Source organism: Cucumis melo, chromosome 3 (genome assembly GCF_025177605.1).
Source record: "Cucumis melo cultivar AY chromosome 3, USDA_Cmelo_AY_1.0, whole genome shotgun sequence".
Classification (NCBI taxonomy): Eukaryota; Viridiplantae; Streptophyta; class Magnoliopsida; order Cucurbitales; family Cucurbitaceae; genus Cucumis; species Cucumis melo.
Window position 1 is genome coordinate 24,848,845 of NC_066859.1, and position 22,490 is coordinate 24,871,334.

The 22,490-nt window shown below is 30.6% G+C and overlaps 3 protein-coding genes across 3 annotated transcripts; all 3 read right to left on the minus strand.

The window, feature by feature from the left end:
- Positions 1-8,641: 8,641 nt before the first annotated feature.
- On the minus strand, positions 8,642-12,302 carry LOC103502638 (alcohol dehydrogenase-like 7). Its single transcript, XM_008466654.3, has 10 exons — positions 11,912-12,302; positions 11,676-11,812; positions 11,526-11,572; positions 10,978-11,303; positions 10,614-10,696; positions 10,452-10,527; positions 10,158-10,222; positions 9,568-9,663; positions 9,024-9,188; positions 8,642-8,934 (listed from the first exon to the last, which is right to left on the minus strand). The coding sequence occupies exons 1-10, from the start codon at positions 11,961-11,963 to the stop codon at positions 8,815-8,817; spliced, it is 1,167 nt and encodes a 388-aa protein (XP_008464876.1). The 5' UTR covers positions 11,964-12,302; the 3' UTR covers positions 8,642-8,814.
- Positions 12,303-13,743: 1,441 nt separating this feature from the next.
- LOC103502643 (uncharacterized) lies at positions 13,744-16,515 on the minus strand. Its single transcript, XM_008466661.3, has 3 exons — positions 16,336-16,515; positions 14,227-14,406; positions 13,744-14,124 (listed from the first exon to the last, which is right to left on the minus strand). Exons 2-3 carry the CDS (start codon positions 14,395-14,397, stop codon positions 14,053-14,055), a joined length of 243 nt encoding a protein of 80 aa, XP_008464883.1. The 5' UTR covers positions 14,398-14,406; positions 16,336-16,515; the 3' UTR covers positions 13,744-14,052.
- Positions 16,516-17,878: 1,363 nt separating this feature from the next.
- LOC103502644 (probable carboxylesterase 18) lies at positions 17,879-19,469 on the minus strand. Its single transcript, XM_008466662.3, has one exon. It carries the CDS (start codon positions 19,343-19,345, stop codon positions 18,335-18,337), a length of 1,011 nt encoding a protein of 336 aa, XP_008464884.2. The 5' UTR covers positions 19,346-19,469; the 3' UTR covers positions 17,879-18,334.
- Between the last annotated feature and the right edge of the window lie 3,021 nt (positions 19,470-22,490).

A 22,490-nucleotide genomic window follows, 5' to 3' on the forward strand; every position in this document is an offset into this window, starting at 1 on the left:
TTATAAATAGTTTTAATATTTTTTTTTTATTTTTAAAAATATTCTTTCATTTTATTTAAAATTTATACTTATTTCTTTCCAATTTAACTTTTATAAAAGAAACCATACCTTATCAAATTTTAAAACCAAAAACAAAATTTTGAAAATTATTTTTTTAGTTTTAACTTTAGAAGAAGTAGTGGTTATAGCCGATTATAATTATTCAAATGTTTAATTTTGAAAAAAAGAAAACTAAAATTATTCAAATGTTGCAGTTTTAAGAAATTTCAATAAATCTTGAAAAGGTAATAAAAATGGGTCTTTTCAAAAATATAAAAAAACGGCAAAGTATTTACAAACAATTTCGAAAATGTAACAAGCCTAGAGGCCCAACGTATAAAATACAAAAAATGTCCCGTCAAGTAAGGCGATTTGGTATCGATCCTTTAGATTTGACTAATTTTTTACCCGGTCGTTTAGGTTTGGCTACACGATCGTTTAGATTTGGCTACACGATCGTTTAGATTCTCAAATCTAAACGATTTTTTTTTTCAAAATTTGGTATAAACAATTTTTTTTTTAATATTCTTTATACACAATCTTCTTTTAGTTTTGTTACTAATTTAAATGTCTAACCAATTTTTTCAAAATTCTTATACCATCAAATTTTGTTACCTAATCTAAACGTAAAAAAAGAAAAAAAGAAAGACGATACAATGCGTAGTAAATGAAAAAAAAATGGAAGAAATCGTAGCTAAAAAAGAACGATTAAAAAATTGTACTACAAAAAAAATAGAAGAACACACCAAAAATATTTTAAAAATAGTTAATTTTGTGGAATTTGTTACATTTTCGTAATAAAAAGGATGAAATTATGCTTTACTAAGCATTTTTAAAATTAGAGTCCAAGTTTCCAATAATGGTTTGTTGGTTTGTGAAATGTTTTTCCATATTTGGGAATTTGACTTTGTCCTTTTCTATCAATTAGTGGATATTAAAAATATATAGACATATCAATTAGTGGAAATTTTGGGTTTTAAAGAATTTAACATTAGGAAACAAAAAGGAATATAATTTTCTATTGTAATATTGGCCAAATGATTCTTTTTTCTTTCTTTCTTTCTTTCTTTCTTTCTTATCCCTTGTTATTCCCAATATTTATAAATCAGCAACCAATTTGGAAAAACACTACCTTACCACTATCAAACCATTCCTTTGAAATAATAATTTTCTAAAGAAAATGACAAACATCCACCTTTGGAATATTAAATTTATAAAATAATTTTAAATGTTTCATATTTAAAATACACTTTTCTGATTGTTTTAGGATTCACTAACAAACTAACAAGATGATCGTGTAGTCGAGTCTTTTTAAGCTATGTTATAGTATGCAATAGACGTTGTTCTTTGTAGCATCTCTTTTCTTACTTACCCAAGTGTTTATCTTATTGACAGTTGAAGGGATTAGTGTAGTTTGGGAGTGATTTGTAGATGATTAAAATCACTCAAACATGTTTTTAATCACTCAAAATTACTTTGATGTTTTTCGCACAAGATTTTTGGAGAAATGTGTGTCATGGGAGTTTAACTTGTGTTTATGTTGATTTGATGCAATGCGCTTCGTTGTCTCGAACTTGATTCTCTAATTCTCTTTCCGTTGAATGCGTTCACTTAATTTGAAGAAATAAAAAGTGTGATGTTCTTGAAATTGAAATCCTAGAATAACGTAACTCTTTAAGGTTGTGGAGAACTCTCTTTATATCTCTAAAGTATAAAACTATTGACTCCTCGAATAAAAAGAATTCACTCTATTTTATAGAATTCTTTGGTAGCTTTATAGGCTTGAACTTGGTTGACTATGAATATGGTACTTGGGCTCAACTATATTGAATTTTGACTTTATTAGTATTTATGCTAAATTAAGTTTTTTTTTTTTCAATTGGGTTTTTAAGTCCAAATCTTAATATTTTTTGTAAGTATAATTGACAGCAATTTTAGTAAGATTTTTAAAATTTGTAAATATATCAAAGTTTATTAGAATAAGAAAGCAAACGATAACATCGAAATTTACCAATTTACATCGTTGGGACATATGTCAACACTTTTAATAAATTCTAAATTTAATTTTTTACAATTTGGTGGAAAAAGGTTCACTCAAACAAACATATAATTTAATGATCTTAATTAAATGTAATTTTTATAAGATCAAAATTATGTTAGGAAAAAGATGAATAGGACGTTGGTTATTAAAATTGGGTTCAAATATGCACTTTGGAATATAATATATTTCCACATGTTTTAGGGTAATATATATATATATATATATATATATATATATATATAATCAATTGATTCAACTTCTTTTTCCACACACCTCTTTAATAGGTTTTTCTTTATTATTATTCAAACATAAAATGTGTTAAATGATGGCTTCTTTTTCCCTCACTTTCTTTTTTTATTAATCATCAGTGGAATTAATCGATTAGAATTTTCTTTTACATAAAAAAAGTTACTATTTTTCTTATAACCACATTCCAAAATATGTTCTCTTTTTTTAGAAAACTTTTAAAGTTCATTTAATCTTTTTAATCAAAAAGAGGTTAGATTGTTTTTTTTTTTTAATTTTCTCTTCCATATTCAAATATGCACTTAATCTATGATAGATTAAAGTCGACGAGAATTAAAATATCATCATTGTGTAGCGTTGCATCATCCTACTAAAAATTGTCATATGACAGTTTATTTTTTCAAAAAATATGTACGTGTGTATATATATATATATATATGTATATAATTATTCAAAAAAAGATGTGTGAGGTTGCACCTAAATATTGGCTCTATAGATTATAGATCATTTTACCGATAATATCACCTTATTCTAGTGAGTTTTTTCTTTTTGACAACTTTCATCCTATGCAAGTTTAACTTAGTGAGATTTATTTAGAATTGGTTTTTAAAGGAAAAACTTGGACACACAACCTTACTAACGACACCCATCTTTTGTGCAACTCGAACAACATCCAATAACATCCTACTACAATACTATTCAAGAAAAAAATTGTAAATATCATATAAATATTATTCTAGGAAATAATTGGGTACATTCTCTATCACATATACTTTTCTAAAAATTTTATTTTTATGGAGTGAGAAGATAAAAAGGAACATACTCCCTTCTAAACTTGTAATTAAGAAAAGGTGTAGGAATAATCTATTTTGCAATTTATGTTACACAAATACCATACTTCTTCTATTTGTACCCTTCAAAAATTTATGCATATATTTTTATTTATTGATGGTATTTCTATAGGGAAAAAAAAAAAAGCTAAGGGCATAAAACTCAAAAAAAAATCTCAAATTTTCGAATCCATCAAAATCTTGAAATTTCGATTTAAAAAAATCTAACTATGGTCCTAAGAATGGATATATTTCCTTTATAATTGAAAAAAGCTTCTTTTGAAATCTTGAATTATTAAACAAAGTTGGAAAATGGTTTCAAATACAATGATGAGATACGCAATTACACATCGTGATTTAGAGAGAGAGAACAAAAACAAATATATATATATATAGATATATATATAGATAAGAACAGTAATAATAGTATTAATAATAATAACACCAACAACAATAAAAGTACCACATTTAATATTATAAATAGGTGGAGTGAGATTTCAACCCCCAAATGTAACGCCCCAAAAATTAAGATAATTTATTGGGCGTTATTTTGAATCCATTTAATGAGAATTATTTGATTTAGGTGGGAATTGAAATTAATTAAATATTTCTTGGATGAATATTTAATTAATTAGAGGTTTTGGCATGTGGTGTTTGTTAAGTTTTTGATTAGATGGTAAGTTAAGACAATTAAGTAAAGTTGTGGATTTTTAGTGTTGTTGAAGTTGAATTTAATTAAATAATTATGGATGTTATTTAATTGTGGGTGGAAAGTTTGTTGGAGATTGAATAATTATATGTATATGTAGAAATATATATATAATTATTAGGTTAAAGGAAAAGATATTTATATTTGTTAAAATATAACTATTTAAGGAAAAGGTAATTGTATTTTGGAGAAAAGATATTTGGTAAGGGAGAAAAAGTAAAATAATTATATTTTGGGAAAATATAATTATTTGTAAAAGGATAATTATTTTGGAGAAAGATAAATAATAATTAATTATTGTGGAAGATAATTAATAATTATTTTGGAGAAAGATAAATAATAATTAATTATTGTGGAAGATAATTAATAATTATTTTTGGAGAAAGATAAATAATAATTAATTATTGTGGAAGATAATTAATTATTTTTGGAGAAGATAAATAATAATTAATTATTGTGGAAGATAATTAATTATTTTGGAAGAAAGGTAAATAATAATTAATTATTGTGGATGATAATTAATTATTCTGTAGAAAGATAAATATTGTTTATGGAGTGAAGTTGTTATGGTTGAGTTAAGATAATTCATGTTGGAAGTTATAAGTGATTTATTAGAAAAGATTTGATTGATTAAATTAATTGAGGACTTAAGTTAAATTGAGATTTTGGAGGGAAAAGTTAGTTTTGGTGGAATTGTAATTAATTGAGTATATATATATGGATATATATATTTAATTAATAATTTGGAAAAGTGTAGTTAATTATATTATGGAATATAATTATATTTATTTGGAAAAGAAAATAATTCGAGAGATGGTTGATTTGATTGGACGAAAAAGATATATATTTATTTATAAGAGAGAATAATGGTTTAAATAAATATATATTTATTGTAGATTTTGGTGAGAGAAAAATAGTAATAATAAAGAAGTATTATTATTATTACTAATGGTTATAAATGCCTAAGATTAAGGCATTTATTTAGGAAAGATAATGGGAATAAAGATATATGTATATTTTTTTGGTATTATATATATATATATATATATATATATATATATATATATATCCTAAAAGGAAAAGGAAATAATAATAATAAATATTATTGTTATTATTTGGGTCTATAAATAGCATTGGAATGCTTAAATTAGAAAGTAAAGGAAAAAGAAAAAGGTTCTTCATCTTCATCTCTAAGATAACCCTCTGCTGTCGCCGCCTCAGTTGAAGTTAAGATTGGTCTCTTTGGAAGCTTGAGGATTTAAAGTGATGAATTTTTCATCAAGGATAAGAGGATTTTCCAACCTCCATCTGAGTAACCTTGGTAAGCCAATAAAATTAAATTAATATTTTATTAATTTAATTTTGGATCTATTTGGGTTTTCTGTAAAAGGTTCAATTGGCTAAACTTTTTAAGATCTAAATCTTGGATTTTTCCCAATCAAGGTTGAATTGGTTTCAACCCCAATTTTTAGAAAGTTAATTAATTTGGGAGAATTTTTGGATGTTAGCCAATTGCTAATTTCATTAATTAAGATACTAAGTGTTCCTTTTATGATTAGGATCAAGTTAATTGGAGAATTTTACTGTCAACTAGGGAGTACCTTTGTTTGGCTAAAATCTCCAGGTAAGAGATTCTCCTACTAGACCTTCGAACTGAATTCAAGAGACCGCATGTAATTATGATTATGCATTGATGGTAGCTAAAATGCATAATTTGATGATAATGATTATACTGAGATTATGATGATAGTTGATGTTGATGATGATGACTGAGATTATTATGTTGATGATTGATGATGATGACCGATGTTATGTTAATGACCGGTAGTATGCTGTTGATGACTGTTGATGATTCTTAATGCATGATATATTAATCACATGATTAAGGACGTTAAGATTAATACTCATGCCATGTTATGATGTTATGTTATGCTACATGCTATGGATAGGGTGTTCTGTTAACTTTGTCTATTAGAGTCGTACCTGCATGGGTGTCCTTCGGGATCACCACCTATTTAGGACTGTGTGGTTCGACGGGACGCCAGTCTAGCATGGATATAGATATGATTCGAGTGATTCGACGGGGTCCTCGCATCCCGATTGTCTTAGTGTTACCCCCGGGTTCACTATAGACCAGCATGTCCTAGGTGCTCCCTCGGGACACCGAAGACCAGATTTTCGTTCCTACGGGAGCGCATGTTGCACGTGTTCGGGAACGTGCCAGAGATTGGGTACCATTTTCAGGACTCTAATGGGAAGTTAACAGACACCTAGCGGGACTAGTAGTAGGTCCCTTACTGAGTATATGTTTATACTCACTCTTTCTATGTTTAACATTTCAGGCGAAGGTAAAGGTAGAGGAAAGCTGGCGAGCGACAGAGAAGGATCCGTGACATGCCATATGGGGACTCAATTTTTCTTCCGCGTTTATGTTTCAGTGTTTTAATATTCCGTTTTTAATGAAAAATTTATTCTTCCCTCGTTTCAAAAAGTGTCTCTTGTCATCGTTTCTTTTTAGTAACGACCTCAGCTTAGTATAAAGAGTTGGGTCGTTACATTTAATATTATAAATAGGTGGAGTGAGATTTCAACCCCCAAATTTATAGAGCAATAAATTGATACAGCAATCGTCCATATGGTATATATAAGTTGGTGTAAGTCTATAAACATTTTAGTCCAATTTTACCCTCTCAATGTATTTTTTTTTTTTTTTTTGGTCTACTTTAGTAGTAATTTTGTTATTGACATAAATTAAAGTAGTAATTTTGTTATTGACATAAATTGAATGTTGTGGTCATAGTTATATTTAATTAGTTAATTTTTCATATTCTTATTACAAATAGAGTTTTAGGACTATAATATAACTTTTCCATCTTCCATAATTTATATTACAAAATGCTATATATATGGTTAAGTTTGCAACGTGTACGGCTCAAGAGGTTAAGAAATGGAATTTAAATCAAATTTAAAGATACATTTGATCAGTGAAAAACAAATAAACATATGAGGAGAAGAAGATATATATATCAAGAGGGGTCGAAGAATATTTTTATTCTTGAAAAAAAAAACTTAATGCAAGCTTAAATATCATAAAGGTAACATAACTCACTCACTCCGATCTCTAATCTAATTTTAGAGAGACTTATAGGTTCAATTTAATGGAATGTGGTTACTTAACACTTAGTGAATTTACATATTCAACGCTCACCTTCTCTAGAAATGCAACGAGAAATTAACACATCAGAAGAAGAAGAAGAAGAAGAAGAAGAAGAAGAAGAAGAAGAAGCTCAAAACAATGAGAGATGAACAAGAAATAATTGTTGTTAGTGGCTGACATGATGTAATTTTATTTGTACAGTTACAGCTACGTGTGGTTCAGCCAAGAATATAGACAAAAAAAAAAGCATGAGAAATCTAAAGGATAACATTTGCATGGTGAAGATAGAAAACGTGTGAAGAAATGAATGTGAAATCTACAGACTTTGATGTTTAAGAGTATATACTATTACTTTTTATGACCCATGAATTTTATTTAAATTTAAATTAATTGTATCATGAAAAGAGAATTTATAATATAATTACGATATTTGTTTTATTCGATCCATTCCATTGTTTTAGTGTTGAAATATTGAATCACATTTGAATTCTTTTTTTTTGAAAAAAAAAAAAGTACGATTTCATTTCAAATTGTAATTAAAATGAAAAATAAACTTTAAAATGGTACGATATTTCTAAATTTACTATCATATTTTTTACTTATTATGATATGAATATATGAATAAGATATAAATACAAAAATGTTGAAATGATTTTTTCAATTTTATAAAATTAAGTCAAAACTATAACTTTTTCGCATTCGATTTTGAGCGTACGTAACAAAATAAATTGAAGTAATACAAAAGTGACACTTTTGAGTTTGTCGACAAATGACTCCTTTTTTAGGAAAATAAATCCTCTCATTATTCAATATTACTCATTACAAAAGTAATGGTGCACATTTGAGATCCATTGATATTGGCCACTCAAAATTTACTCTAACGCAATCAAGTTGCTTTGTTTTTTCCCCACCAAAACTAAACTACATTAATCTGTCTCCCTTGTGTCCATAAAAATATCTTTCATAGCCTTCACGTTTCATATTTCAAATAAAACCAAACAAATTACTACCTTACGGTCTATCTTACATTGATGTGAACTTAATAGGTGACGACTAAATTGAATTTAATACTCTTTCATCTTAAGAAGCACCTACACTCTTAAGATGATCAAGATGTCGATGTATTCAACACCGACACACTAGCTGGAGTATCAATTGTGTTATTATTATTTTTTTTTAATTTTAAACAAGTCCAAACATTTTGGGATATGGAACCTGCAGATTAGGAACACAAATTGAGGGAGTCTTTGACACGAAGAAAAAGTTCAAGTTCATCCCAAAGAGCAAGTTGTTGACATATTTCCCAAAGCTCTTGGTAAAGTCAAGTTTGAAGAAACTCAAGAGAGTGCACTGACTTCATGTTTGCACCAAGGGGAAGTGGTGTTAAAAGTTAATGCAAACATAATTTACAAGTAATTAAATTAATTTTTACTTTTTATTTACATTAGTGTGTTTAATTTTGGGTAGTGCTTCCTAAACTGAAAGGAAGTGGCATGATACCTTGAGGGAAATGATCAAGAAAAAATTCAAGGTTACTCGTAGAAGTTAGTTAGTGCGTTAGTAGTTGGTTTTATCTCTTGTTTTCATCTTTCATTCTCTTCAAAACAGTTCTTTCAAAATTTAGGGTCACACACACTTCTTGTATAGCAGTAAATTCGAATCCAAACGTTTTAAGATAAAAAAACACGAGGAACAAGTAGAGTATAGAACATAAACAAATACATTTTCGAAGTTTTTTAATAGAGATTAATGATTGACAAATAAACAACACAACCGATGATGGGGAGGCTGCTCATATTTTATTCATCCAAATCACACATCTCAAGCACTTTCCTTCAATTAACATTTTAAAAGCTTCATTGATATCTTCAAAACCTACTTCATGTGTGACAAATTTATCCAGCTCAAGTTTCTGACAGTTGAAAGATTCTAAAATCATTAAGTAGAAAAAAAATGGTATAGTTTATATGAAACTCACAGCAAAAGGCAATAGTAAGTTACCTTATCTGTGTACCATTTAAGAAGAGTGGGAATATCTGATTTAGGTTTCAGCCCTCCATATAACGAACCCATAAGACTCTTTCCATGAAAAAGCATATCAGAAGAGCTTAAACTCAAAATTGCGCCCGGTTTGTCTACTCCTAACACAATTGCTTTTCCCCAACCCTGGAATCAAATAGAAGTTGTAGCATCATCAAATTTATGTATTCGTTGTAATTAAATCATACTGTTACCATATGAGTTGTTACAATGATAAGGATGGTTAATCCTAATAGTTGCACATAACTTCAAAAATTCTATGAAGTAGGATGACGACAAGTTTATATGCTTGAGGAAGATATTGTTATTGTTGCAATATTTTGCTAAATGTTTTTGTTTACTAAAGAACAAGTAGGTAAGAGTTAAATCAGTATCACCAAAGCCAAGAATATCTAGCACATTCCATCCCATTGATAGCTAAAATTGAACAAGAGACAGATACCAAACAAAAGGTATAATCAAGATTATCAAAGAAAATGTAAACAGAAGAGAGGGATTGGAGGACCTGTCTGCAGCATGAAAATGCTTCCTGAACTAAGGAAGCAGCTCCAACACATTCAAAGCAGTAATCTGCACCCCCATTGGTCATTTCTTTGATTACCTGATCAGCATTGACATCATAAGGGGTTAAGAAAAAAGAAGTATTTAGTTGAAATCAACCTTACCATTGTATCAAATTCACAAAATGTGTAATTGATAGCACTTGACATCCTGGTGAAAACCTTAACAATATATATCTTACGAATTTGTTCTAGTTTTGAAGCCGTTATTGGCCACTATAAACAGAAGTGTCACAAAACACCTTGACCATTCATGAAGAAGGATATCATTTCACATCCACTTTAAGAAGGTAGCAACAAAGATATTTCTTCTCCTTATTTACTTAATTTCAAGTATCCTAAATAAACAAAGCTCTGGCCTCATAAAGACAGCAATAAATAATATTTGGAATTAAAAACTTACCTACCAGTAAAACTCCTCAAGAAAAATTGCCTAATTCAATAGTGAAGGGTAAGAATCATTGGTTGCTAAGATTGCAGGTTTGATGGGAAAATGAAACTGAATCACATTCAACCTCATTGATAACCTACATACCTCGCTCAATGATTTATCCCCAAGGCTTCTAGAATTTACGAACTCAGTGACTCCAAACTTTTTTGCTGCATTTGGAAAATGGATACTTTTATGCAACCTAAAAAGCAATATTTTTTTCTAAAATGCTTATCGACTATCGTAAACTATTAAGTTCTAATAACAATCCATGCACATGATTGATTATAATCCTTTGAAACACACGGCTCCAGCAACAGAGAGAAACTTCAGGATTTATTACTATAGTAGCTTTTATTCAAGAGAGGGAAATTGAAGAATGAAACTAGAAGTACTTGCCAGCTTCAAATTTATCTGGGTTGACATCTATCCCAATGATCCTGCTTGCTCCACATATTCTTGCTCCTTCAGCAACCTAAAGAACCATTAGTAAACCGTGAAGTTCAATTCTAATATAGCCAGTCGAAGTTTTACTAAAATGAGTAAGTAACAAATTCATACAGCTAAACCTATGGACCCCAGTCCAAAAATAGCAACAGTAGATCCCTTCTCCACATTTGCTGTTCTCCATGCCGCACCAACCCCTGTACCCAAAAATGTTCAGTGATAAAACAAATTGTGAGTGCTCTCATGATAGTCAAATATATCTTTCCAAATATTGTTATATAACCAGTGATATTTGAGCATAATTTTGAAAGGGAGAATGAGAAAAACCAAGACCCTAATCCTCCCCACAAACTCAAGTCATAACCACAGTTTGAGAACTAAACTAGATTTTGTGCTAAATTAAAGCAACAGCTAATTAATCAAGATCCCAAGATCTCAACAACAGCAAATAATGATCAATAGATTAGAAGAAAGTTACCTGTTGCTACCCCACAACTAAGGAGGCATGCCCTGTTTGGAGGTATTGTAGGATCTACTTTTAGTATATTGGCAATATCTACCACTGTGTATTCACTGAAACTTGACACGAACAGAAGATGATGAAGAACCTCTCCATTGAGATCCGTGAATCTGCTAGTCCCACAGCGTGGCATCCCCGGAGCTATCTTGAAAGGGAATTTAGAACAGAGATTGCTTTTCTTTGATAAGCAATCTGCACACTCCGCACAGTCAGGCATGAAAATTGGGATAACAGAATCTCCTTCCTTAACTTCATAGACATCCTTCCCTACACTCTCAACTACACTGCAACATGAAGCAGTATAAGAATACTCATTTTACTAAATGTTTTGATACTGGTAAACAAGTACAATTATCCATAATCCTTCCCAAATTTCGCTATATCAAATTCAAATAGCCAAATTGAGAGTGTTCAAAACTTCAATTTCGAATTTAATTGAACAGGATTGAAGTATTCCAAAGTAATTTGACCTTCGCCAGAAAAATTGGAAAGGAGAGTGAACTCACCCGAAAGCTTCGTGGCCCAGAATTCTAGGAACAATCCCCGGAGGATCCTTCGGAAATGAAATATATCCAAAAAAAATAAAAAAAAATAAGAATAAGAAATGACCCCATTCTACAAAATGTAGAATTGAAAATAACATGACACGGACGAACCTTCAACTTCCAGAAGGTGATATCACTCTGACACAAAGAAGTGCATATTATCCGAATTCGAACTTCACGAGGCATTGGCGGAGCCACAATTATCTCCTCAATCACTAGTGGCTCACCAGGCTTGCGGCAAACAGCAGCTAACAAATTTGAAAGAAGATAGATTAGATTGAGTGTTTGAGCAAGCTAATTAAGCAATCAATGAGAGAGACCAAAAGAACTTAAGATCAAGTACGTACCTCTACATCGAATAGGGTGGATTTGAGCTACCGGCGCCGAGTTTTCTTCCATGAGGGTGGAGGGAGAGAAGTGGTCCGGCGTGTTGGATTGGAAAGAAAGAAAAGAGGTGTAAAACAAACAAATAAGTAGAGTGATTAAGAACCTATTAAAGAAAGCATGAGGGTGGTGGCAATGGCAACATAATTAATGGGCATCCCACGTGTTTTTAAAGGTGAGAGAAGGTGTTCGCAGCATAGATACCGCAAAATCTTTCTCCTACTTCATCCAACTCTTCTTCGTCTTCCTTCTTCTTACATCTTCCTTTTTTCTTTAATAATCACTACTCCTTTCCCCTTTTGTATGAGGTTTTTTTTTTCTTCCCTTTTTGACAACCTTTTCATGTAAGGTTAGTTTTTGCGTGTTTTGTGTTACTTAGTTTCAACAAATTGCCATATCCAATGAAAAACACTTTTGAGTGTAGTCGTACGTTTTTCCTTAAAAATAGCATACAGACATTTTAAAATAAGATAAAAGAAAAGTTTTTCAAAATAAAAAAGTAGACCAACTATTTGCTCTTCATAAAACAAAACCATTCAAATACAAAATTTATTACATTTGATTTTTTATAAAGTATAAATATTTTGTTAAATATTATATTTTTAACAATTTTTCATAAAAAAATATTTTCTAAAATAAAAATACTTCGAACAAAACTTTGGGTTTTTCTAGATAATAAATATCTAAAGGTTAAAATTAGAATTTTGCAAAATGAAAAAGAATAATCTCATCTTGTTTGTCCATGACATGGTATGACCTCCTGGACATTTCATATAAAGTTGAATTGACATTTCATATAAAGTTGAATTAAAATTACAAGATTTTCATGTGCATGGCACATGTTTAATTAAATGCCTAGTGTATCAATTTCATAGGTTGTGTTAAATAATTCAACAACACCCAACTTTGAAAATAATCATTATTGGCAACTCTAGTGCACAAATTAAGATTCGAAATCCACTCAACTACCATCTTTTGTAGCCAATTTGATGACCATCTTTAGCACCTGATAGCTTAAAATAATTTTGAACGATTTAATTAATATGCTGTTTAGTTTCCTTCCGGCCAATTTGAGATAATGATGTTATACTATTGATCATTCCTGAAGAAGATTCTTAATGCCACATAGGTTAGTAAGATTTGAGTTAATCATTGAATTTAAGAGACGTGCTAAGTGGCTCAAGAGAGAGTTTGAAAACTGTGTTAGATAGGTCTAAGGGTTATGATAAAAATTTGTTGTCTACTATTAAATGAATGGGTACCCTAGTTAATCGATAAACACCTTGTACATATTGCTCCTTTCAAGCTTTTTATCAAGAATTTTAGTTATCATGCAAAAGCCCTCGATGAAATTTCAACATCACATCCCAATCTCTCCGTCGTACGATTTCAACTCCACTAAAAACTCCTACATTCAGGAGTACACCAACATCATTGGTATATCGTTGGAAAGACAATGAACACAATGTGTACTTTGAACAACCAGCAGAAGCAATGACGCATCAGGAAATTGTAGAGGAAGACGAGGAAGAAGGCACCAACCCATGGGGTTACAAAAAATCCAAAAGATTTGGTAGGGGAGATGGGAGAGAGCAAACGAAAAAGAAAAGGATATAAGAGTGTGTATATATATATATATATGTGAAAAACACAATTTAAGATCGCCAATAAAGATTTTGTAACCTACAGGATATAATGCATTCCTGAAGTAAAACAAGTTAGAGAAATCCTTATTTTAATAACCACGAGAGTTCAGATGTTGGATTTGTCATACAATAAACTATAATCTACAACATTTGACATCAAGAAATCCGTAGAATATTTATTACCCTAGTTGAGATTCATAATCACTTGATAGCTAAAAGCACGGCTCTTGAGTATTTGACAACAAGAAAGAAGGCAATAAATAAGTTTCCCAACCAAATATACCTAAGTTATGCACTAAATATGATAACAATTATGTCAAGAAATTGCACCTGGGTATTGATTTTCAAGAATTTTCTGTAGACAGCTTTGTCAGTTCAAAATTTAAACATTTCCTGCAGATTTTTCTCTGATTCTTGTTACTAGAGCTAATTAACCACTCTCTCAGTAGAATCTCAAACTACTTTCTTCCTCTGCTAAGCCTCTGCAACTGGTAATTAATGCTACCCCAAGGTTTCTTGTTTCTGTTGGCCTGCATCATATAAAGTGAGCAGAAAGCAAGTTAACTATGGCATGGTAGAATTTTAAAATAACCAAGGATACTAACGAAAAGTAGACGAAAAAGAAGACTCACCTGAGCATCCATGCAAGTATTTAGAAGTTCCTTATGTCTGGTGCACTTCTCATCGTTGTTTTGGTTAAGGGATAAGCAATTGAGAAATGATACCATTTCCTTCATGCAAGGTTTGCTAAGATTGCCAAACTTCTTTGGGTTGATAAACAAACTACCAGCTTTCCTACCCATTGTTACAGACTACAAGCCAAAAATAAATGGTGGTTACCTCCACATTGTCATCACAAATGTACCAATAAATGAACCATAAGATAAGTACAAAATGCTATAGCACTGCCCTCGTTTGATCATGGGTGTAGAAAATTCCCAAGTTCCAACTCCTTTAGAAATAGGGAAATGTAACAATGTAAAACAAAACTGACCAACAAACACCGAGCACACACATATACCACCAACACAACCAATCTAAAAGGAGAAAAATACAACAATGCATAAAAACACAATTAATTCAATACAAAGGGAAATGCCCTTCTTTGTCCCTCCTCTTGCAACTACTGTTTCACAGTAAACCCTCTCTCTTTCAACCACTAGATCTTACATAATAGTTATGCCCTTGAGGTGGAAAAGCGCTTCAACCATAAAGCTACGGGGGCAAAATTTGTAAAATATTGAAGGCATGGAGGGATAACCACCTTGATGGTTCCTATGAGAGAAAACCTGCTTGATTTGCCCAATTTAAGTACTCTTGGTGAAAAGCTTTATACATCCCTTGTTATAGACAAAATCCTTCTGCAGCCTCCTTCAACCTCTTTTTCCTTACCTGTATCGTTTGTGCCAATTTAAAGGTCTCCTTGGGGTCCTTCCCCTTCTTGCAATTTCATATTACCAATGAAATTGTTTCTTTTCAACAAAAAAAAAAAAAAAAGGTTCGTGCCAGTTTGCACACAACTCAAATATCCTCCTAGGACAACAACCGACCCTACAACATTAAGTTGTTGATACGACATTAAATCCAAGGTGGATGACCACCAAGAATCAACCTTTTTATCAGAATTGATGGCTACATCCATCTTGACAACCAACCACCCCTCCCTTACTCAAACTCTTCAACTCCAATGCCTTCAAAATTTCAAGGAAGGAAAGCTACAGCCCTTGCCCTCATCTCATTCCAACCCATACTACTACAATACCACAACAACCCTTTCAAATGTAGTGATTCTTGGCCATTTACCAAAGATCTCGCTGTCAAATCTCTAAACTCTTCTAGATAAGCCAACCATTGACCAGTTGTACCCAAGACCTTGAATTTACCCATGTTGACTCCATTTATACCCAAGGCCACGAAGCCACATTCCTCACTCCGTTGGCCCTTGGCCATTTATACTCAAGACCTTGATGCCACATTCCTTCATTGCCCCTCAACCATTTACACCTAAGGCCTGAATACACTAAGTGACATATCAACCCTTGACCATATTCCCCGATTAATATTAACATACTTCTCTTAATTCATTCACAAACAATAATTTCAAACTCACAATCCAAATCCCATAACACTCTTTCAACCACAAACTAAAAATTGAGTATAGGAATTAATTAAATATATAGAAAATTGCATGTGAATCATGTTTTCAACATGCTTTCACAACAACCCAACGAATTCAACACTTCCAAGCAAATACATCAAGGAAGAACCTAACATAGCACAACCAACATGAACAATACGGTATACTTTATCACATCATGATCAACTACAACACTTACCACAGCTCAACATCAATACCCAAAACGTTCAACACGCTAACCACATTATGGAACAATACTCACATCAATATTCAATTACATCCATAATTTACAAATCACTACAAGTCACAAACATAATCACACTTTTACATACAAGCAAAAACATTCCACAAGTAAGGATTACTTACGGTACTAACCGTTCCTAAAATCGAATCGAAACAATCAGGGAAATTTCCAAGGTTTTAAAAGTAGATCAAAACTAAACTGATTTAAACGACCTTAAGGAACTCAGACACACATGCTTATACCAACCAAAATTCAGATTCAGATCTATAGAAAATTCCCAATTCAGACCTGGTTTCTACGAAGTGAGGGTTTCAGGTCTAAATAGGACTGAAGTCGTAGGTAAACGATGGAGTGTCGTACCTGAAAAGAAGGCTGGGAGAGAAAAACCAGGTCGGGATGTGACGCTGCGCCGCCACCGCTCGTTACTGGTGCGTTCTGCTCGCCGGAGAAGGAGTTTGGAGGGAGAACAGTCGGTGGAATGGAAATAAACCGTAGGGAGCTTCACGAAAAAGGGTTAGGGCTTTCCGCTTTTTTTTTTTTTTTTTTTCTCATTTACTTTTCATTTTAGTCCTCTATTTTGGGATTATTCAATTTTTAGTCCAATAATTTTAAATATTTAATTTTAGTCTAACAATAAATCTAACATTTAATTCATCAAAGTTAAATTTTAATGAATGTTTTCATATTCAAACTGCTTCCAACTAAAAATTCATATTATCTCTTCGTATATTTTTGACCCCTCACATTTTTCGATTCTAAAACATTTATATATTTTTATAATATTCTAAATATTTATTGATAAATTTATTTAACGTGTAAGAATTATGTTTGAACATTTGAAAGTGGAAATACTAATACGTGGTGAGTCGAATTAAAATAGCATTTTTCAATTTATAACAAAATGTTAAACTTTATTTTTTAAGGAAGAATAAATGAATACTAAATGCAATATATATCTAATAACACACAGAATGTATTCATTTTAGGCTTGGGTTTTATACCGTTTTAAATAGATTATGGCTTGTTTGAATTTATAAATTTCGAGCATTTGGAGCATGTAAATAATTTTATCAATAAAATTTAGCATTCACAATCTAAGCTTTTTGAACATTAATTAAAGAGTTGAGTAGCTACCATGAAACTTCCTAAAGTTGCATCTCAAAGACTCAAAATGATTTTGCCGTAGCCAAAGAAAACTTAAAAGACTACTGCTGTCATTATCTTCTTCAAAAGAAAGAAGAAAAATTATCAAAAACAAAACAGAAAATTTTCCAACTCCACCGGCACACAAGTAAGCAATCCCATTCACCAATCTCAACACTATCCGAAAGACACCGCCGTACATGAAAGAAGAAGACAATATCTCACTTACTACTTTGCCCAATTGTTGATTGTCTAAACCATAAGTTGCTTTAGTGGTAGAGATTGTTCTGTCAAAGGCTTTTAAGAAGAATTTTATAATTCTAGAAAATACGTCCAGAGGTTCATTATTCTAGATTTTAATAAGATTTAATTGAACTCAGAGCATGCCATTTGCTCTCTAAATCTTCCTCTTCCTTATAGTTAGTGATCTCTATTAGTTAGGACTTAGGAGTAGAGTATTGACTCAACTTTCATATTTTGTTTTTCTAGAGAAAGGAATCGTGCTATTTGATCAAAATTAATGGTTACAAGACACCCTAAACTCAACTATTATATTAAAATTTGATAGGGATTTACATTGCACGAAAGCAACACAACCAACCTTAAAATGCAAAATTTAAGAAACGTGCTAGGACAACATGTCAACGAGATAGATTTATCCAAATATCGATTTAACAAAATGAAAAATTATAATTAGAATGGGCAATTTTTAAAGAAGTCTAATTGAGAGTCTAAATCGATTTACTTATACAAATTCATATGTTTAATTCATGAAATTACAAGTCTCTTATAATATTTATTCAAATAATTCAAACTTTAAGTTTGGATTGAACATTGACCATACCTACTCACCCCTTTTTTTTCATCATTCTAACTTTTTGCGATTCTTCCCCATTCCAACAATTATCAATAATCATGATAGTCCTAATACAATCATCATACATCAGTGACAGAGAAATTTTACAACACTAATCCACCACTGCTTAAAAAGAAGGTACTCTACCTTAGAAAATATTTAATACAAAGTACAAGCACTTATTAATGATTCACATGTCCTCAACCATCATTTTCATACACTATAAAGTATAAAGTTGATTAAAATATCTATCTTAATTTTTGTTCTTAATTTGTAATCAAATAAAACCCCCAAAGCTTTTCAATCTTACCCTTTGTTGTCTGTTGACCATAATCGGCCGAATCCTTGATTCTGATTCCTTCAACTGCTTTTCTTCAGGCATTGTTCCTTTACGAAATCCCTGATATCTTTTATGAACATATTGCTTTCCTCCAACTCCGGGAATCCGTAAAAGCTGTGAAACCCATTCGGATATTCACTCAAGTAAGCTTCCTTCCCGGATTTCTTCAACCCTTCGTAGTATCTCTTTTGCCAATCGATTAACGGATCTAATCCTCCAACCAACACTTTAGTCGCCGGAAACCTTACATTCGATATATCCGTCGAGTTTGGACCGAAAACGTTTACCGACGGATGGTCTCTGTCACATCCTTCCGGTAAAAATGCCTTCCAGTACCAGTCCGTTCGGTCGATCGTCGATAATGGAGCTTTTATTAGCTTTATTTCCGATTCCAATCTCTCTTCTCCTCCGAAGAATGGTTGAATCGAAATCAGGCCGATGATTTCCAACTCGCGGTGTTCGTGATCTCCAGATTTCAAAATCACATGGTGAGCGATGTTTCCGCCGGCGCTGTCTCCGGCTAGAAAGCATCGTTTTAAATCGACATTCGGTGGAAATCCTTCAATCGCAGAAGCGTTGTTGTCGATGAATTTCAGAATATCGAAGGCGTCTTCGTACTGGCAAGGATAGCGATGTTCTGGAGCAAGACGGTAGTTCAAAGAGATGACTACGGCGGGAATTTCTCGAGCAAGTCTCTGGCACAATTCGTCGAGGAGTTTGGAATCGGGGGCCATGTATACGAATCCGCCACCGTGGCAATAGACAATCAAGGGAAGTGATTGGGACGTGGATTCGGTAGTCGGAGTGTAGAGACGGAACCAGAGGTTGCGGGAAGAATCAACGGTGGTATCGAAGCTTTTGACGCCGTTCTTTGGTTTCTTCAGAGGAGGAGACTTGAAATCCAAAAAGTTAGCGAGGAAGCGATTGACAGAAACATCGGAGCGGCAGCAGATGTCGGTTCCGAGGGAAATGGCAGACAAAATCATCTTGATCTTCCATGGAAGGCGGAGGGATGAAAGAGCGTCGGACATGGCAGTGAGTGTTAATGAGGAGGATGGAAGAAGAGAGTAAAGAGAAGGGATTATTAATAAAAAGAAAAAAGAAATGAAAGGAGTGTTTGGTCATTTACTATATAAAATTGGTTGTTAGGTCCCATCAATTCCTTCTCCGCTCCATAGTGTTTGTTTCCTTTTTTAACTTAATAGGTTTACTGTATTCACATGTGCATTAATTTGATTTATTTGCACATTTATATTTCTTTTAAATTGCACTTTTCGTCATGGACATTTTCATAACTACTACACCCACTTCTTATTTCATATAATCTGTTTCAATTTTGCTAACAATTTTGCAATCCATGAACTCTCTTTAACAATGCACCGTATCGTATATAATATGGAATGAATAGTCCACTCAACCCATATGACATGAGATAGATAGTTTAGGTTGTCGAGTGTGATTGCTTGTTTTTGTTGCTTTCTTCTTTATCCGAACAAAAATTAATTGCCTTCCATATATGTATATAAAGACAATGCTAATTTAATTCATAATAACAACGTGGGTGTCTTGTACACAATTGAGTAATTATTTCGTAAACAAACATCTCGTTTGATTTTGGTTTATACATGAAAAATCGGTAAAATTCAACGTTCAAATAAACTCATATTAATTATTTAAATATTTAAATTTTAGATATTTAACATGTAAATGCAGCATTTATAAGTTGGGTATGAAAAATGGTACACACAACCTAAACATTATTATTTGCTATAAAGAACACTTAACAACCTAACTTTCTTTATTTTCCATTTATATGTTCCTGTTGATATTTTAAATGCACAAAATATTTCTACTTTTTCCCATTTATTGTCCAAATCTTGTTTTCTATTAATTGAAAAAGAAATTATATGACTAATAAAGTTTAATTCACAGTTTTCTTTTTCTTTTTCTTTTTCTTTGGTCATAAATGCCAACAAATTCCTAATTTTGGTAGTGTTAAAGAAATTTATTTTTTTTTTTATACAATTTTTTACAAATTCGTATTCTAAATTTCGTATATTTAATTTACCAAATTGTCCAAACAATTTTCAATAATAATTTCTTTAAATGTGATGTCCATTTTCAACATTTTTTACGAGATCGTTACGTGCGACTAAATTATTAATTTTTTGAAAAATTGTCTTCTAAATTAAATACATAAATTTTGTATATTTAATTTTCCAAAATGTCGTATTTTCGTAAAACAATTTCCAGTAATTTCTTTAAATACGACGTCTGTTTTTAACCTTTCTTATGTAATTGGCACCTGCGAATAAATTAATAAATTTTTAAAATTCATATTTTTATTCCAATACACAAATTTTGTATATTTAACTTACGAAATTGACCTAGTTTTCATAAAACAATTTGCAAATCTTTTGTAAAGAATCGTTACGTGACAATAAATTTTTTAAAATAATTCATATTCTAAATCTACATGAATTTTATATATTTAATTTAATAAATCGTCATAGTTTTTGTAAAACAATTTGCCTTAGCTTCTTTAAATATGACTTGAAAAATTTAACTTTTTTTTTTTTTAATTAACTATGATTGAATAAATTACTATTTTTTAAAAATTAAAAATTATAATGAATTACTGAGAATATAAAAATAAGGAAAGGAGAAAGAGAGAAGACTACGAGCATATTTTAATAAAAGTTTAAGATTCAAGATTTAAACTGATTTTTTTTAGGTTGTTTAAGTGTTTAAAAGTTATTTAATTTAATATTAAGTATATAATTTAATTTTGTTTTAATTTTTTTATAAATTTAATCAATTTTTTTTTAGAAATTCATTTAACTTAAGTTTATTAAAAATAGTTTAGGTATAGATAGGTTAGTTTTAAATAAAATATTTGAAAAGGTGAAAAATAAATAAAAGAATAAAAGACATTAAATAATAAAATTAAAAAAAAGTTAATTATGATGACTAAAGACATAAACTAACCACAATTAATATTTAATTAAAATTAATTTCATAAATAAAATAAAAAAAAAACAACATTCTTTTTAAGATCATTAAATTAATTAAAAAAACGGCATTCAATAAATAAAATAGTGAAATTTTAAAAACAAATGAAATAATAAAATTACATAGAAGTTAAAAGAGATAGAATTATGGGGGAATTAAAGAGGGTTTTAGAAAAAAAAAGAGGGAAGAAAGGATTATGATAACCCTAAAACAAGAGTTATGATCAACTCAATAGTGATAAGTCTTGGGCCAAACAACCCTTAATAATTTGGATAAAATCCAAGAATGTGTAATTTCAATTGAATGTTTTTATGATAATTTGGTGGGTAGATATAGTTAAAACACACATAAAAATCAATTTATACTCTAAGTCTTCATTAAGAGTTATATCAGTAGTTGTATCAATTTAAATCTTAAACTTTTATAAACGTATCAGTTTAAACCTTGAAACTTTTATGAATATATCAATTTAAACTTTCAACTTTAATAAATACATCCAAATAAAATGTAACAGAAGATTTAAATCGATACAATTATATAAGTTCATCGTTTAAATTGATATACAAATTTAAACTTATCTAAAAAAATTAAGTCATCATACTCATTCAAAATTTATAACCACAATAAGTTTGAAGATGTAAATGCAATTATTATTATGATACTTGAGAGGTGAATTTTGCCATTTGCTGATATTATAAATCGATACAAACCCCAAAATTAAGTTAATAGTATAAAACGGTATTTTTGGGTAAGGAAAAGGAAGATAGATATAGACCATTTACCTAGAATGAAAATGATACATATACTTTTTTTGTGTTAGTGCCAAAATTGGTAAGAAAGTTGGCGATGTTTATATTGTATTTGTGCTGTTTACGTGACCGACCATTGAGATTGAAATGGGCAGGTACATGCCTATATTATGCAAATATTGGATTATTCATCATAAGAACAACAAACTCAAATCAAAATTCCATATTATTTCCCCAGTTTCTACTTTAACAATATCTACCTCTAAATTTAGAAATTAGAATTGGACATAATAGAATTTAAACCAAAAAAAGAAAAGGGAGATAATGAAGATTTCTATCTTTGAACAAATATCCTTTTAATTATAAACTCCAAATTTGTTGTGGGTAAAAAAAAAACAAAAAAAAAAAAAACAAA

Coding starts and splice junctions, on each gene's coding strand:
- LOC103502644 (XM_008466662.3), bottom strand. CDS start 19,345: ATGTCCGACGCTCTTTCATCCCTCCGCCTTCCATGGAAGATCAAGATG.
- LOC103502638 (XM_008466654.3), bottom strand. CDS start 11,963: ATGGAAGAAAACTCGGCGCCGGTAGCTCAAATCCACCCTATTCGATGT. Junction 9,664..10,157: donor GGGATAAATCATTGAGCGAG/GTATGTAGGTTA, acceptor AATGCTGATCAG/GTAATCAAAGAAATGACCAA. Junction 9,189..9,567: donor CATTTTCATGCTGCAGACAG/GTCCTCCAATCC, acceptor ATTTGATTCCAG/GGTTGGGGAAAAGCAATTGT.
- LOC103502643 (XM_008466661.3), bottom strand. CDS start 14,397: ATGGGTAGGAAAGCTGGTAGTTTGTTTATCAACCCAAAGAAGTTTGGC. Junction 14,125..14,226: donor ATACTTGCATGGATGCTCAG/GTGAGTCTTCTT, acceptor TATATGATGCAG/GCCAACAGAAACAAGAAACC.